The 16,826-nt window shown below is 41.2% G+C and overlaps 1 protein-coding gene across 1 annotated transcript in view; it reads right to left on the reverse strand.

The window, feature by feature from the left end:
- Window positions 1–1,064: 1,064 nt before the first annotated feature.
- Window positions 1,065–16,826, reverse strand: part of XYLB (xylulokinase) — an 81,823-nt gene continuing 66,061 nt past the window's right edge. Inside the window, exons 16-19 of the mRNA XM_033082844.1 lie at window positions 16,204–16,262; window positions 11,877–11,964; window positions 9,611–9,705; window positions 1,065–1,332 (exon numbers count right to left, since the gene is read on the reverse strand). Coding sequence (XP_032938735.1) covers window positions 1,249–1,332; window positions 9,611–9,705; window positions 11,877–11,964; window positions 16,204–16,262 — 326 coding nt within the window. The 3' untranslated portion in view covers window positions 1,065–1,248. The remainder of the gene's footprint in view (window positions 1,333–9,610; window positions 9,706–11,876; window positions 11,965–16,203; window positions 16,263–16,826) is intronic.

Genomic DNA, 16,826 nt, shown 5'->3' on the forward strand with positions numbered 1-16,826 from the left:
AGAGATCCTCTACTCTCTACAATTCCCTGCCTTATTCCCAAGATAGATTGCAGCTTCTACAGGAAGGGAAGAAAGGCTTCAGTCACTTTCATTAAACAATCGGCTTTATTCCCAGGAGAAATTTTATCCTAAGGAAAAAGATGCCAGCTCCACAGAATGCAGTAAAGTGTTCCCACTTGCACAGGGATGTTCATTCCAATTCTGCAACTTCCACACATCTTTGCAGAAGGATCTCCTGGCTCACATTTTCTAAGATTTTCTCAGCTAGAGGTTACTTGATCTGGACTAAAACACTTGAAATGAAATAATGGCAGCAGAGCAAGACAATCAAGCTGTTCTATTCAAGATCTTTAAGAAAGAAATTGGATATTGGGGGTGTACGAAAAAATTTACCTTCCTGCCCTATTGAGAGCAGAGCATGGCACAATTTCACAGCCATGACAAGGAGGAAGGAGAAAGAGTAACCCCAAGCTGGTGTGCAGATGAGCTAACTGCTTTTTGAGGCAGAAAGATGTTCCCATGTTTGGTGTCTTATTTTCTTTTTGATCATCTTGCTGATGTCAAGTAAAACTTTGTGCAGTGGTGTCTGTACCACGTAAGCTCTCTGTGCTTTCCACAATCTATAAATCCCTGCCATATCATGTTTTATCACACAACTGGCTTTCCATTGTGTCATGTGATAAGAATTTCCCTTCTCAGAGGATCCCAGGGAGTCTTTCAATCAGCCTTTTAATCAGCCTCCTCCACATATTAAAGAAAGATGGGACAAGTCAGTGTGCTTATGCGTTCTGTGTAGACAAAGATATAAACATCACCAAATTACAGATGAACAGAAAGTCTCAAAACATTTAAGCAAGAGAAATTGAGGAATGAAGACACTTTGCTAGACAGGTATGCAGAGGCTGGCATGCCAAACACATGGAATCAAAGCTGACAGAGATGGGTTGAGTGACTCACACAAGGAACTTGACTTTGTCACCCAGCTCTTCCAAAACAGCAAACAGTCTGAAAAGTACCTAAGAAAAATTGAGGCCACAAACACACAGAGCAATATGATGCTTTTTTAATCAGGTTTTCAATCACAATGTAATTTTTTCCCCACCAACACACTCAAACACAGACATTTAAAAATTATTTGTCTACGAAGAGAAACAAAATGATTTAAACAGCTCCAGTAAATTCTGAGCAAATCTCTTCTGATCTTCTCCTTGGGAGCCCACTCAGCCAACATATAAATTTTGTTTGCTTCTATTTCACAAGACAAGAAGAGGCTGGGTTGTAGATAATCTTCTGTTCAAGCTCAGCATATCTTTTCAGAAGTGGACGATAGAGCTAAAAAGAAAAAAGAAATAAATATGTCTCATTGAAAAATTAGATTTTTAAATTACTCTACAGTTAAAAAGCATCTTCAGACATGAAAAATGTGGCATCTTCGCAGGTACCTGAAGGTTTGGGCTGGTTTTTCCCCAATTTGCTCATGAAAGTGCTGCAGAGTTTTTCCTCTTTAAATGTCACAGTCCTTTTTACCATCGCCTTTACAGCTTAATTTTATGACACGCACAGGTTGTTCTTATTGTGACTGCGTTCTTGCTATGAGCAGAAGTCATTACTTCCAGCAGAAGCAGCTCAGCTAAAGTCACCTCTCCCAGTGTGACATGCCCCCTCAGTAATAGCTGTGCTAATCACCCAGGCAGAACTCCTGTCCTTGCCTCCCTCCACTGCCCCAGGATGGATCACTGCCTCTGTCCCCTCCTCCTCTGCCTCAGTGACCACCCCCTGCCCCTCCAGCACAGCCAGGTAGCTCCTCCTCGCCCAATGTGCTGACCAGGACCTTCTAAAATGCTTTTCACACTCCCTCTCAGACTCCTGTGCCTGTCTGAGCTGCTTCTCCAGCACACATCTTCCACAGCCACAGCTTCCCATCCATGCTCCATGGCCACGTTCCTCCCCAGCCCCACAGGGACAAATGCAGACCCACCCTCTACCCACAACTACACCCAGTATCTGAGTAGCTTTTTTGTGTTTTCCTAGCTAGAATTTTCCAGGAGTATTGCTGCAACATCAAAAGAAGAATCAACACTCAAATACATTCAAAGCCCCCCACTCAGACGTGTTGGGAAGGGTCAGGATTTGACAGGAAGGTCTCACAAATATGTATGTATAACACAAAGATTTTTGAATGTAGAATCTGAAGAAAGAATAAAAACAATAGTAAGTTTTAATAGAGAAGAAAAGAACTGCTGAGCCAGTCTTACTGGGTAACTAAGGCGGCAAAGGGCAAGTGAGTTGGAAGGAGCTTTTATAACTCTAAGCAAAGGATAAATCCACCTCAAACAAAAGATGTTTTCACCAAGCAAAAAAATTTTCACAGACAAACAAAAAAACCAATGTTACAAGTAAAGATCTCAGAATTTTCCACTGCAAGAAAACTGAAAAACAACTTCTAGCTTAAATTATAACATACTGACCTTTCGTGATTAGAACATGGTAACAGGAATATGGTAATGTTGGTAATTAAGATAGGCTATAGGTAATAGTAAAGGTATTGATTGGTTGTTATGTAATAAGATGCACAGCAAAAAAAAAAAAAATAATGCTTTGTAACATGAATGGAACAGAGCTTCAGGACGCACAGCTTGCCCACAGCCATCAGCTCTAGGCTCCCCCACGACCCACAACTATTGCAAACCTCATCTATGCAATAAACAGCATCTTGAGAGCCATCTGAAGTCTCCATCCAGCTCTTACACAGACACATCCTGCACTTTTGGATCCATGACATGAGAAACCCTGAATAAAACTCTGCTCTGACTCCAACCAAAAACTGTACTTCATCTAGATCTTGGAGATGCACCTTTCTCCTTATCCTCTCCCTCTGGAGTTAATTGTCCCTCTAATAAAATCAGGACTGTGACAAACCATACAGGACACTTTTGCACATTTGCTGGCTCAAGCACAAAGAAGGAACTGCCAGGAGCCAGTGCAGGGTCTGGAACAGGCTTGAGCAGTCCTTAGGAGGATGCCATAAAGTCATATCCCTGCCACAGTGAATCCTAGAGGCTGCCAGTCTGGTCTACAAGCCCTCTGCACTGACTCATAATCAGGGCAGCCTCGCTCCTGGCTCCAGGTTCAGAGAGGTTATAGAGCCATAATGAATCATCCCCAGCAAACTGAATTACTGCTCTCATCAGTAAGCAAGATCAAGCATTTCAATGCATTTTATCCTTTTCAGGACAGCCAACAACTGTGTGTACATAAATGAAAAATTCAGGAGGAAAATGTTTCAGGTGTAAGCTATGGAGATGTAGTAGGAGACTGGCTTGTTCTTGTGCAGGTCTCTGTACATTCCTGCAGCAGTCTCAGTGTCTGTAACAGCCACACTTTCCCAGATTAAAAAAAAAAAAACAAAGAGTTCTCATCTAGGAAATAAAAGATAGTGGGTTTTTGTTTTGTCTTTCAACTGATGGCAGAATACCCAGTTTTGATGTTTCCCTTCTCCTGAATGATAGTTTAAGCCTGACCAGTGAAAACTGCATTTCTCTCTTCATTTTCATTTCCACCTTCCACAACAGCAGGTAGAAGTGACTTCATGGGCACGTTGTGCAGATGGGTCTAATTTTGACCAACTCCTCCCTTTTTACAAACCAGATGTTATAGAAATTAAAGTTTCATTTCTACATTTCTGTGACAGATTAAGTATATGTAGGGGTAGAAGAGAAGGAGCATCCACAGCAAGTGGAAAAAGCCAGGACACCATAAAATTTTAAAGCCATCTCACAGTGACTGAGTCTTACAGTGTCTTCCATTGACTAAAGCAGAGAATTCTACTCACTCCTGCCTCTGAACAGACTCATTGAGTGACCCCAGGCCAGGCATTTAGCATGTGTGTGCCCCAGCTCCTCTTCTCCACAGGACAGTGATACTGAGATCCTGGAGGTTTATGCAGATTTATGGGATGAGAAAATAAAATGCACCACTATTATGAAATGTCACATTACTCAGCATGGTATTTTTAACTAACTGCATGAGGGCCTGGAGGGCTCAGAGAAGTATATATATATGTGTATGTATATATATCCTTTTCATGTTCCCAAAGAATATTATTGCTCCCATTTCTGGTAAATTTGCACATCAGAGTAAACAAAACATTGAGCAGGCAACTATGGCTATACTGGGAGTATCAGTATTTCAAGCAAAAGCAGCTCTTCTATTCACTGAAGCATCTGTAATGAAGACTGGCTATTTCTTACTTCACTATTCTGTAAATTTGATAAACCCTAAGTGCTTCTCAGCAAAGATTCAGCACAGCAAAGCTGTATTGGTAAGTGAGCTCAGGCACTGAGAAAGCAGGCTCCATATTACTTGCCCATCAGTATTTTTGCAAAACACAACACATTTACCAGAAGGCTGGGAAGTATTATTGTTCATACATCACTCTAAATTAAAATGTGTCAAAATAAATGAACAACCACATTTACTGACACAGTTTCTTTTCCTGTTTATTGGACTTAAGCACTTAGCTTGCTAATTGAGAAAATTCAGGCATTTGCAATAAGCTTCTCAGCCATTAGTGTAAATGAATCCTGCATTATGGACCATATGAAAAAAAAATTGCAAACAAATAATTAAGAATATTTCCTTACTCTATTCCTGTTCTTTGGGGTAGAAAGCAGCACAGCTCAGAGGGATAAGAAAAGCCTTAAATTCCTCCTCCTCAGGGAATTTGGCTGTAATACCACCAGTACATCATAGCTGATAAGTGCAGCAGCACCACAGGCTTTTCACAAGCAGTATTTCTCCTGCCAGCTGAGGTCTGGGGCTGGAGCAGTGCAGCTCCCACGAAACACAGAGAGGAAAAATCAAAGAGCACCAACTCAGAGCATGGCCTGAATGTGCACTCAGGTGTGTCTGGGCAAGGTGATTCTCCACATCTGAAGTGTCTCCACAGAACCTTGGGCAGCTCCTCCTGTGCAATTCCAGGAGTATCTTCCCTGAGGTAATTATATAGATGCATTTTTATAATTGAGGTCCAAAGGGAATAAAGGACTCTCAATAATGCATAAAAACCCAAGGACATAAAATCCCTCTCTGCCATAGCCTCGCACCTAATCTATCAAACCATGATACTTAACAAAAGTAATTACATGTATCACAACACAAACCTTGTTATTGTCCATAATTTAATTGTCCTTGCTTAATTATGGCCCTTTCTCCAGCTTATCTTTATGCCCTACTCCACAACACTGATAGTACTCTGACTGCTTCATTTACAAACCCTAAACTTCTCTCCTGGGACAATTTGGTCACATTCTGACAATCCCACAACTAAAGAAAATGCTAATGATAAATAATACATTATAACAGGGAATAATTTAACCTGCCCTCTCTGAAAAATGCATTCCTACAATGCTACCTTGGTCTCTAGAACAAATCAAATGTGTCATCCTGTTCCTACATCTCACCACATTACCAGCCCATGTACTCAATAGGGCTTTTACTGTTCACATTGTCCCTGCCACCTTCTAAGAGCAAAAGCAGCTACAAATTATTACCACAAGTGACAATCCACATGGATCCTCCTATCTCCTGCAATGCTCCATTAGCCAATCACTGGAGCAATTCAAAATCCACAAATTACAAAGATGATGCTGATGATCATCTAATTTTAATCTACCCGAGTACATTTAATCTACCCTGAATAGATTAAAATTAATCAGTCTCTCACAAAGACTTGCTGCTTCTGATAGGATCCTTTTTTTAAGCCAAAGGCAAATTACTCATAGAGATTTGCCTAAGAAATCAAGATTTGCTTTATTTTTCCAATCATAGCAGTTGTTCACCTTTCTTAACAGGGAAAGAATACTCATAAAGCAGAAACAATAAAATAGTGTTCTGAAACACTCTGAAGACTTCTCCAAGGAGCCACACCTGAAACAATCACATTCTTTACTTCAGATATCCATTCTGCAAGCCTATCTTAATCAGTTTAACAGGTTAAAAAATTATTGGCTACACAAATCACTTTAATCAAACTTCTATCAATACCTATTATAATTTTGTGGTTGTGTTATTATTACGTACTTTGCACTAAATTACCAACCTAAACTAATTCTAGAAAACAACCTCCCCCCTCCAAAAGCTAACTCAACAAAATATAATTATTTTAAATCAATAAACAGGTCATTATAACCTTCCTGGGTAATAGGGTCACTTCTATAAATCCACCCACTTTCAAGGCAATTCACCAAAGTCAAGAAAATCTGTTAGGTTTACATTTTCCCTTCCTGAACTTTTGCAAGATTAATACATCTCAGCAAAGTCAATAATGCAATCAAAAATCACACATCCAGAGGTACTGAGCTGCTCTATGCCTTCCCCCTACAAAACCCCACAGGACAATATCACAACCAATCTGGCACTCTGTCACAGGCTCAGGGCTTGTAGAAACACAAGTGACCAACTCCCAGACAATCATGTTCTCTCTCACGTTTTATTTTTGCTTAATTAACCAACTAGCCAACCATCCCTGTTTTAATAGATTACTAAAATAGATCTGAATTCTAATGCTGAAATAACAGATTATTTCTGTCTGTTAACATATATTTATTGCTCTAGAATCTCCTGGTTATTTTTGTCATGCTTAGTGGTTCTGATTAATCTTTTTCCTCAGGGAAGAGAGGAGGCCCCAAAGAGGTGAGATGACTCTAATTTTTGCTACTCTGAAAAAAAAAGGAAGAAGGATTTATTAGATTAACCCACAGATGACTGACTTGAGCTAGTCTGGTGGAGTGAGTGACCAAGGACTATCACCACAGTGGTTCCACCACAACACCTCATGACCCATTTGGGCATTGACAGAATTAGAAACAAGCTCAGATTTATACCCATATCCTACAAAAATACTGGGAAATCAGGTTCAGCTAAGAGACTTGGGGTCATACCCACAGGGAGGGATTCATCCTCTTTGAAATGCTCTCTGCAAGGCAGGATGGTCTGCTGCAGGATAAAGTCACATTGTTGTCAGGCAAGTTGGAACTTTTGAGACTTCAGTTTCCACTAAGGTCTGATTCATCGCCCACCACAAGCTCTATGTTCCCCTTCTTGTCACTTTATTCTGTTTTACCTGCCCATCAGTTTAATTGAACCAGAAGAGCTGCTTTGTGCGCCCTGCCCTTGCTTTTTTAAATCACATTCATTATTACAAATGATCCCTCAGAAATCAAAGAAACGCTTTTTGCATTTTTGGTTCCTGGAAACCCCTGCTGCGAGCATAGGCCTTGGCAATGGAGGAGAAGCTACATCAAACTGTCCCATTTGACCTCTGCCTATAGGAGGTTTTCCTCCCTCCAATGATCTAACACGTTGTCTCCAACCTATACCAGGAAGAAAGGATGAAGCCAGAGCAGATTGCTGTGTTATGACCTGTTTTCTCTCCACCCTGCCAAGATCTAGCTGCAGCCGTCCAAAAAATGTAAAGAAGTGGTTGGGGGAATTTCACATTGGTGAGCCAGACTCTTTCAGAAGAGCTCCTCAGCAAGACAGGACTTAACCTCAGGATGACTTTGAAGTTTATAAAAAGAACTATCATTTAAGTGAAAGGCTCTAACCTCAACAGAATGAAATTGGATGGACAGGGAGCTGCAGCTCTGTATAAAACAGAATCAAACTGACTCATTGCATTATGAATTTTTACTGCACTGCTCATGCTAACACACTGGATTACTGACAGGCCCTCTGGCTTTCTGCAGTTTCACAGCCATGAAACTAGCCAGGGAATCCACCATCAACTGCAAAATTATAAGGCAGGAAGAAAAAAGAAATGGTGTGGAATATGTAACTGTGAGAAGCTGATTTTAATGGAATTAAGCTGGAAAGCTGAGTTAGAGAGCAGGAATGGTTATTCCTTCCCATGCTGTTTGGCCACTGCCTCTCTGTCATTCATTCCTATCTGCTGGGGCAACAACTCACTGCTGTAGATCATTTAAAACCAATAACAAAGATGTGCAAGGAGAGCCAGGTCTAGCCATGTGGAAAAGGAAAGTATTGAGAAGGAGATAATTAACTCTTTTAGCTTCCAGGCCATTTTATGTAGACAACAAAACAGAAAGAGGTGGCTGAATTCTCCAGTGCTCTCCCCAGTCAGGTTTGCTCGGCCCCTGCAGGGGCACAAGGTGCTTGCGAGGCCCCTGTGAGTGACAGCTGTATTCTCTGCCCTTGAGTTTATAGCTGAAGCAGCACCAGGGGGTCAGGAGCAGGTCTCTGAGCACTCCCCACCTCCAGCCCAGCCAGGCTGGCAGCTTTTCAGCACACAGCATTTTGGGGGGGAGCAGGGCAGCGACGTGAGGTTGAATCGGGCACCAGGGAGCTGCTCCTGCACTGTGCTCCCTGCAGGGAGCTGCAGCTGCACCACACGTGGCACAGGCCACTGCTGTTAATTATTTTATCTTTTAAAATGAGGGGGGAAGGTTGAGTAAATGAGATCAGATCAATCAAGTTTAAATTATTCAATGTCTTAATATTTCTGAAGGGGACTTCTATTCGATTACTGAGATCCTCCACCTCAGTTAATAATTAAATAATACCCTGGCAGGCACAATGCAGCATGATCATTTCTATTATTACTCATGATGATATCTGGTGCTCCTCTACACATGTAGCTGGGAGTTAGTAGTTTTGGCAGATCATTAATTTCCCAGTTTAAATAAAAGCTTTAAAACCTTGTTGCCTGTAGTTAGGCCACTTCCAAATCTCATAAATGGTGGAGTGTGTAAGGCTGTGCTGATGTAAAAAGTTTTTGCACAGCTGAAGACCTTGGTGAGATTCACCTCTGTTATTTAAACATGTTCTCCAGGAATCTTGCTATATTGTATTGTTCATTTATTACTGGGCATTATATTTCAAAAGCTGTTGTAAACTAAAGCCTCTGGCTGAGAGTGAGACGTGCAGGGCTGCACTGGAGAGCCTGAGACAATGATTCCTTCCTTGGTTTTACAAGGGCTGGAATCACATAGTCACCAACAATGGTTATCTCTTCTGCTTTGTCTTTGTGGCCATAAAGCACAAGCCTCACCTTCAGACGTGCCGAAATTCACAGGATGGGCACAGAACCAAAGACCTGTGCCTGCTGAATCCTCCTGCTGCTTTCCAAATGGAGCTGCCAGTGATTATATACAATTGCTGACCACTGTTTACAGACAGGAAGGATTTTTGGAGATGTTTTCCAAGAAGCCAGAAAGCACAGTCACCACCCTTTTTTCCATGATGCTTGCTGCAAATAAGTCTAGATTATTTTGTCAAGATTATCAGCTGACTGAACTGCATCCAAATTCAACCTATTTTATAACTTTTTCTGTCCCTTAATGAAGAGATTTTGCTCTCTGATCATGCCTTGTTAAGAAAATTCATTCTCACAGATCTGGGTGGTGGGATCAGTTCATTACATCATTACAACACCAAATATCTCTCAGAATCAAATCTCTCTTTATAACAAGGAACAAGAACTGTGTAACCAAGTGTTTTCTAAATTAATCTGTTTTACCAGCAGAATTAGCAAACCCCTACGTTTTGAAGCAGACCTGAAAAGAAAAATGGTGTTCCCAAAGTTGCTCACCTCCTCAGCCCCTGGGGTGGGTGTAACAGCCAGGCTGGGCTCCGGTGCTAATTTCACAACATCAGCCAAGGACACATTCCTCTCAGCTACAAGTCCTGCAATGAGAATCACAATCCTGATCAATGCAAAAAAGCACCATGAGGGATGTGCCTTGACTCCCTGGCAAATTAATACATTATATTGATCTTCCCTGGTCAGGTCAGCATTCAGGATTGAAGGATAAATGGCAGAACATCTTACATTCCTATGAGCTAGCCTGGGAAGTGGGGACTCTGTGATTGAGTTTTTGCCAATCACTCAATTCTTACCCTGGGGAACAGGTAAGCAGCAGAAATGCTACTCAACAATATCAGTAAATATTTATGGTTACAACAATACAGTAAACAGCAGTGAAAATATGTGGAAGCAAGGGATTCAAGGACAAAATGTGACTAAACATAAAAATGAAGAGAAATGAAAAGAAAATGTGCTACAAATTATTAAATATATTTACATGTAAGAAAGGAGAATAACAGGGGAGTTCTGCTCTGACAGCATTTTGCTTTGTGAGCAAATCACAGCATTCAGGAGCTGCCTGCACACCTTCTAAGAACCCCAGGCTAACTGTGAAACACCCCAAATTCACCCTGTAATACTATTAAAGAGCCCTTGCCATCAGTATTTCATTTATATTAGCAAGTCCTCCCTTTTCCTCAATTCCTTTGGCCGAGAGAGGCAGCTGAAAGCATCAATCAAAAATGCCATTTAGGAACACACACAGCAAAGCCCCTGGGGCTTGGCTGGCAGAGGATGTGAGCCAAGGAGTCCCTCCATCAGCACAGCATCCGAAATCCTCGCTCAAACGCTCTGTCAGCCAAGCCTCCACATCTCATATGCCAAACTGGCAGAGGCAATACACATCTCACACACACACAGAATATCCACACAAACTTTCGTGATGGCTCCACATTTCACATGCACTCAAGGACAAGGAATTTGCCTGAAGAATTAGGTGCTGGGAGGTTTCTGAAGCAGAGGGAAAGTTTGAGCATAATGAAAAACAGTTTGGAACTCGACCCACAAGGGGCAAAATGATCCCATTGTGGCTTCAAATATACAGATAATCCAAGAGTTTCCATTGTCCTGCAAAAGCCTGCCTGGCCTGACAGAACCCTTGTGCCTTTTCTGGAGATAAAGATACCATGCTGTGCGCATTAAACACACCAATTCAGGTTTTGGTCGTGCAATTTTCTGTGCTGTTTTCAAATGCAAGAGATCATGCAGTCTTTAGATGCTATAATGTGACAGCAGAATTTGTTTCTAAAATTAAAACTTGGCTGATTTCTTCTGATGGCTGATGCTATCTTTTCCATGTTTGTTGCAATCCCATGGTCTTACATGAATTTGCAGAAAAGTTACCCATGTCTTAAGGCCCAAATCCTAAAGAGTCAAATCAAAAAAAACTGAGGCTTAGTGAAGTTGACCTAAACTTCCACAGTCCTTGAATTGTTTCGTTGTAAGATTTTAGAAACCATTTTAAAATACATGGATAAAATTCATGGTTGGGATTCAAGTCTTAAATAGCTGATGGCCCACCCTTAACACACACCCACATGCATTAATAGATATAAGTTAATTAACATGGAAATCCTGGCACTTGGACTGTTGTATTACAGGGAGTGATGCAGTACAGCAAGCAAGATGACTGGTCAGCCTAAGAGTATCCCAGGATTCATGTTTTTACAGGAGAAAGTGCATAGAGCCCAGGACACCTTGCACATCTTTCAATGTGATGCTTAAAAGCTGGAATTAAAATATAGGTTTTATACTGGCCAACAGTATTATAGGTTTTATTGTCCCTGCCCTCACTGATCTTCCTTTCTGGGATCAGCCTTTTATTTGGTTTGGCCATTTCAGCACCCCACTTTACAGCCCAGATCACAAACTGGGCCAGGAGGCTGCACCAGCACCTTGGCTCCATTCTTCCATGGATGCAGCAACTCAACATGTGAAGGTGCCCAACCTTCCCTGGACAGAACCAACACTTTGCACACCCCATCTCTTGGTTGAGAAGCAGCCACCAGGTTTGGAATTACAATGTAAATTATATTCTCTGGCCTAATCCAAGTGTACTGAGAGCAAAAATCCCTCTTTGACCTGTGTGACCCCCCAGTCAGACGTGCACAGCTTTACCCACCCCCCTCGTGCCCAGTAACGTTAATCCCAAGTATAAACCAAGTGAAATTAAATTCCCTGACTGCTCACAGGAGGCTCCTGGCAGCCTTACCATGGATTGCTCTGTAAGCACTTCCCAGACAAGCAGAGTTGGCCGTGTCGATGGTGAACACGGGCGCGTTGAACACGTCAGACAGGACCTGAGGAGCATCAAAACATCCATGAAACACAAAGAAAAAATAAATTAATCCTTCCTCACTGCTCAGCAAAGCAAGCAGCTGTCCCAAGTCTCAGCCAAGCACTCAGGAACCCATGGAAAGAAGCACTGCAGGCAAGAATGAGGCATGAACTTGTCACACAACAGGGTGTGGGTAATTCTGAGCTGCAGATGGAACTCTAGCCAGGAAATAAAGTCCCATTTCTCTCCAGATCTCTTGGTTACAGGTTCAGAGGAGCCCTGGTTCAAGAGCCATCCCTCAAAAACTCACACAATCAGCCCATACTAAAGGTTATGTCAGGGCAGGGAGACCTGCTCAGGAACTGGAGCCTGTTTTCTTCCATCGTGTTGAGGCTTCAAGTGGGAAGGAAAGAGAGAAGAACCAGTCACGGCTCCTCAGCTCTAAACTTGGGTAAAAACAAACCTCCAGCAATATGAAGGCCTGCTAAGCTTTCTTCTTCATCTCCATCATTCCCATCCTTTAGGATCAGCAGGTGGAATGACACAGGAGCTGATTACATAGTCTCTAAATTTACCAGTTTTCCTGTTTTTAAGGGAACCTTAGCTATGAAGATATATTGAGACACTTGGCTTGAGTAATGCAAAAAAAATTTTACAGGCAGAGGATTTATTATGGGATCCAACAGATACTAAAGTTATTGGACCACACATCATTCTGCATTGAAATCAACACCATCAGCACCTCACATCCACAGAGTAAATGTGTTCTTCCCCACAGTTTAGGTTTTAGGTTTAGAAAAACTATACAAAAGGGGAAAAATGAAGGGCTATTTGTATAGGGACATAGAAGGTTCAATAACTCCTTTCCAAAAACATTGTCAACAAATGCTTTCCATTTTGGTTTCATCAGTTCTAGGGCTGCAGGTGCCCCTCAGGCTGAGCAACCCAAGAAGCAGGAAACAATTCAGATATAACCTGTGCTGAGTTTATTACTTTTGCCAAAGGGAAAAGTGTCTCACCTGACTTAAATCCATGCAATTGAGTCTAAAATAAAGCCAGAATGTCCAGCATTCCAAACCATTTGAAATAGTGCAAGGCAACCCTGATCCTGGAATTTATAACCCTGCTGTGGATGGACCCCAGGGCTTCATAAAAAATGACTAAGAAATTCAATCCATATCACCTATAGAAATATATAGTACATGAAATTTCTCAAGGATTTTTCTTTCTCTGAAATTTTGTGGAGAATCTTCAAATCAAAACCTTTGAAAATCATTGATTTCCACAATTTAAATGGAAGTGGTTCTTTGCTAACTAGAACCCAATGGAAGCCTGAGCTTATACACTTAAAGCAAAGTCAGGAATGGCTAATTTCATTTGCAAGCAAGCACTGAGCAACATATGAGCTTTGATGCTAAAGAACAAATGAAAAATTAATCATGGTTATCTATTAAAAAGTCCTCTGGAAATTATAAATTCACAGAGCTCTAGTCCCACTGCCCATCCCAGCCAATGCTACCACTTTGTTTCAACACATTCCCCATCTGCATCTTCACCTGTAGTAAACATTTCTTGTCTTAAGTTTCAATTGTACAATCTTTTGGACAGCATTTTTTTTTTTTTTGCATCTCTGAAGAGCCTCATACAATGCAGCTGTAATCTGATTGCTGATAAGTGCTGTAGTACTACAAATAACATTTTAACAATGTCACAAATAACTTTTTGTACCACAATTATAAAATAAAAATTATTCAATGTTCATATATTTAGTAAGCCATTTGGAACAGCAGTATCTCTCACAAATAATTTTAAAATAAACTGTTAGAAGTCCTACTAGTTAAGATAATTCACTGTGTTCCATGTGGTCATTAATCAAGGTACATATGTTATAAAAAGCTTCCTGGAACTGTGGAGAAAGCTGCCCTACTAATTTTTTTTTAAAAAAGATTTTCCTAGGTTGTCTCCTTTGCAGTGTAAAATATAGGAGTTCCTGAATGTTGATTAATTAAATGATAGTCTTTTGTAGCCCTGGAACAAATTATCCAAAATTGACCATGATAAGGGTGGAAGCTGTTATTCTTTATGCAACTGATACGGTTTCTGAGGTTTTGATTAAATTAAAAAGCAAGATCCAATTAACCAGTGATTGAATTAAGTGAATGACACTGTATTGATCATATTATTTAAAGGCACTTCTAATGAGTTTTAAAACCAGCCCAACTGTTACACGTGAAGAGCAGGCACCCCAGCCACCACTCTCCCAATCTCATGATTTTTCAGCTGTGTATGTTACCAAATTACATATTTTAGGAACATTTGTTTCTGTGCCTTCATTCCACAGCAAGGAGATCCTCCTGGCAGCCAAACTGGAAATACAGCTTTAAAAACAAACTCATCTGTGAATCCAGCCTTTCCTGATGTACCCTTAGCAGAATTACTTCTGTAAGGACCAATGTTTTAAGCAATTAACCAATCAGTTAATTTTCCAATGTCACATTCTTAGGCAAAGTAACCAAAGCAGATGAGGAGAAGTGACATCTGCAGGCAAAACATGCCAAATTTGCTGCTCCCGCATCAGCTGTACAACCAGCAGTTACACACACACACGATTTAGATGCCTTAGGAGAAAACAGCTCTTTGTTTTTTTGCTCTTCAACCTCCATTTAATCCAGCTCAGGTTTTGTGGAGCAGAGAATTGACTGCAATTGTCAAAGAGAATGGTGTGCAGCTGAGGCTGGCCTGGAGCTGGCAGGAAGGGATTGGAATCCCCAAAAAACATTTCACCCAGTGTTCATTACCACCAGTGACAAGACCTGGCCCAAGATTAGGACTTGTGGTGTGGGAACCCAGGACATCCCTCTGGCTGCCCTGGATGGCTTGGCACCCTGGCAGGGGGCTCAGGAGCCTTGGCACAGAGCCCAAAACCCCTGTGCCTTGGATTTCTTTCCCTGGGAAAAACTATCACCCTTACATGAAGAAGTCACAAAAAATAAGTAGAGTATAAGTTAGATTATTATAAGGTGAAAAGGTAGATTTTTAAGATTGTTTATAATAAGGGTCTGGGGTCAAGATGGAAGAATCTGGGCGTGTTCTGTTCCTTCTTTCTCCTTCTTCCCAGCATCCATCTTTTGGGTGATGTTGGCACTTTTAGATTGGTTTAGAATAGAACCAGACTGTACAATATAAGTGATAGGTACTGGAAGATAATTGTAAATAATGTTTACGTAGTTTATAGTATAAAAAGATAATCCCACCCAGGTGTGGGCAGTGTGCCTGGGACTGAGCTGCTGAACAGACCTCAGCTGGTCAGGGAAAGAACTTTTAGATTAGATAAAATAAACACCTCTGGAAACCACAGCAGACGTCAGCTGACTCTCACTCTGGTGCTCAGGCTGGAACACAGAGACCCTAAAACAACACAGGGGGTTATCTCAGGCTCCAGAGACACCACTGACCATACATGTGTACCTCCAGGTTAAAGAGGGGCTGGTCAAGGCAGCCCTTGGAGCCCAGAAAACTCCTGGGATGACCCAGAAGGAGACATTTACCTTGGTTAAGTACAAACACCATCAGTTTTCCTCTGCACTGAACAGACAGGATCTCCCCCTCTCACCATTTGTGAGCCAGGCTTTGCCAAGCCTCAGTGGGCAGGAACAGAGAGCAGCACATCTCTGCTCTCCAGAGATGGATGCAGGATCTCAACCAGGATGGATGTGCAGCAGCAGCAAAAGAGGAGGTTGGGAAGAGAAAGGAGCAATCCCACAAAAGTGCAGCCTCCTCCCAGCAAATGATATAATGCTAATAAGTAACTCAAAGGCAGGGGTTTGAGTTTGTATTGAAGGTGTTTGTTCATTTGTTTGTTTATTGCTGGGTTTTCTCAATGTTTAACACCACTTTAAAGAAACCAGTGGTTCAACTTTGATCTGAATGAAAACCAAAAAAGTCTCAGGTATTATATAAGAAATTTCTTTGTGATTTCTTTGCTGATTGATTTAAGTAATGAGACCTGGAAATCACCAGTGCTCAGATACACATTCATAAAACCAGTCAAGTACGAAAAAACCTCTAAGTTCAATGTAAAATTAGCACTGGGCTAAAGGTTTTCACACTAAATCTAAAGAAAAACCCTGAAGACCTGAAGCAGATCCACAATTCCATATCCACACCTTCCTGTGGAGCTGCAGTGATTTGGATTCAGTACAGCAAAATAAAAATGGAGATGGAACAGCAAGTTTGGTTCAGGATTTCATTTTCTACTTACCTGTAAGATCTTTTTATTGTGGGATGCGCCACCAGTGGCCAAAATCCTTGTTCTGGGCACTGCAATGCAATAAAAAGTACAAATCAGACTGATAGTGCAAGATTTGTGCTGCTGAACCAAGTACAGTGAGAACAAGAAGGTGGGAGTCAGGGTTCTCCCTCTGTACCTCTAATTTACCTTCTGTAAAAAAGGAGATAATACTAATTACCCACTTTTCCAAGGCACAATAGAACACTTCCTTAGAAGAGGCAACATAAATATTGCAGATCTATTATTATTGTAGTGCTATCAATGTCAGGGAGATTTGCAAAGGAGATACAGAGTGAGAAAGGCAGTGTTATTATATTACAGCTCTGGTTTGAGGTCAGATTGGTTTGGCTCATAGCTGTATATATACAAACTGACAGATAACCTTTAAAATCAGCAGTATTTTCCAAACTTATCTCCTCATGACGTTCACAGTCAGAGTTCACTGAAACCTGGGCAATCCCCATGCGCTTGGATGACAAGGAAGTGTGTCAAAAGGCAATTAGAGATGGCCTAAATCACTTCACTAAAATAAAATTTAAAAATCTGGATCTTCATCCAGTGCAAACACACAGCTTTGGGGGAGTTTAAAAAAA

Source organism: Catharus ustulatus, chromosome 1, assembly GCF_009819885.2.
Source record: "Catharus ustulatus isolate bCatUst1 chromosome 1, bCatUst1.pri.v2, whole genome shotgun sequence".
Classification (NCBI taxonomy): Eukaryota; Metazoa; Chordata; class Aves; order Passeriformes; family Turdidae; genus Catharus; species Catharus ustulatus.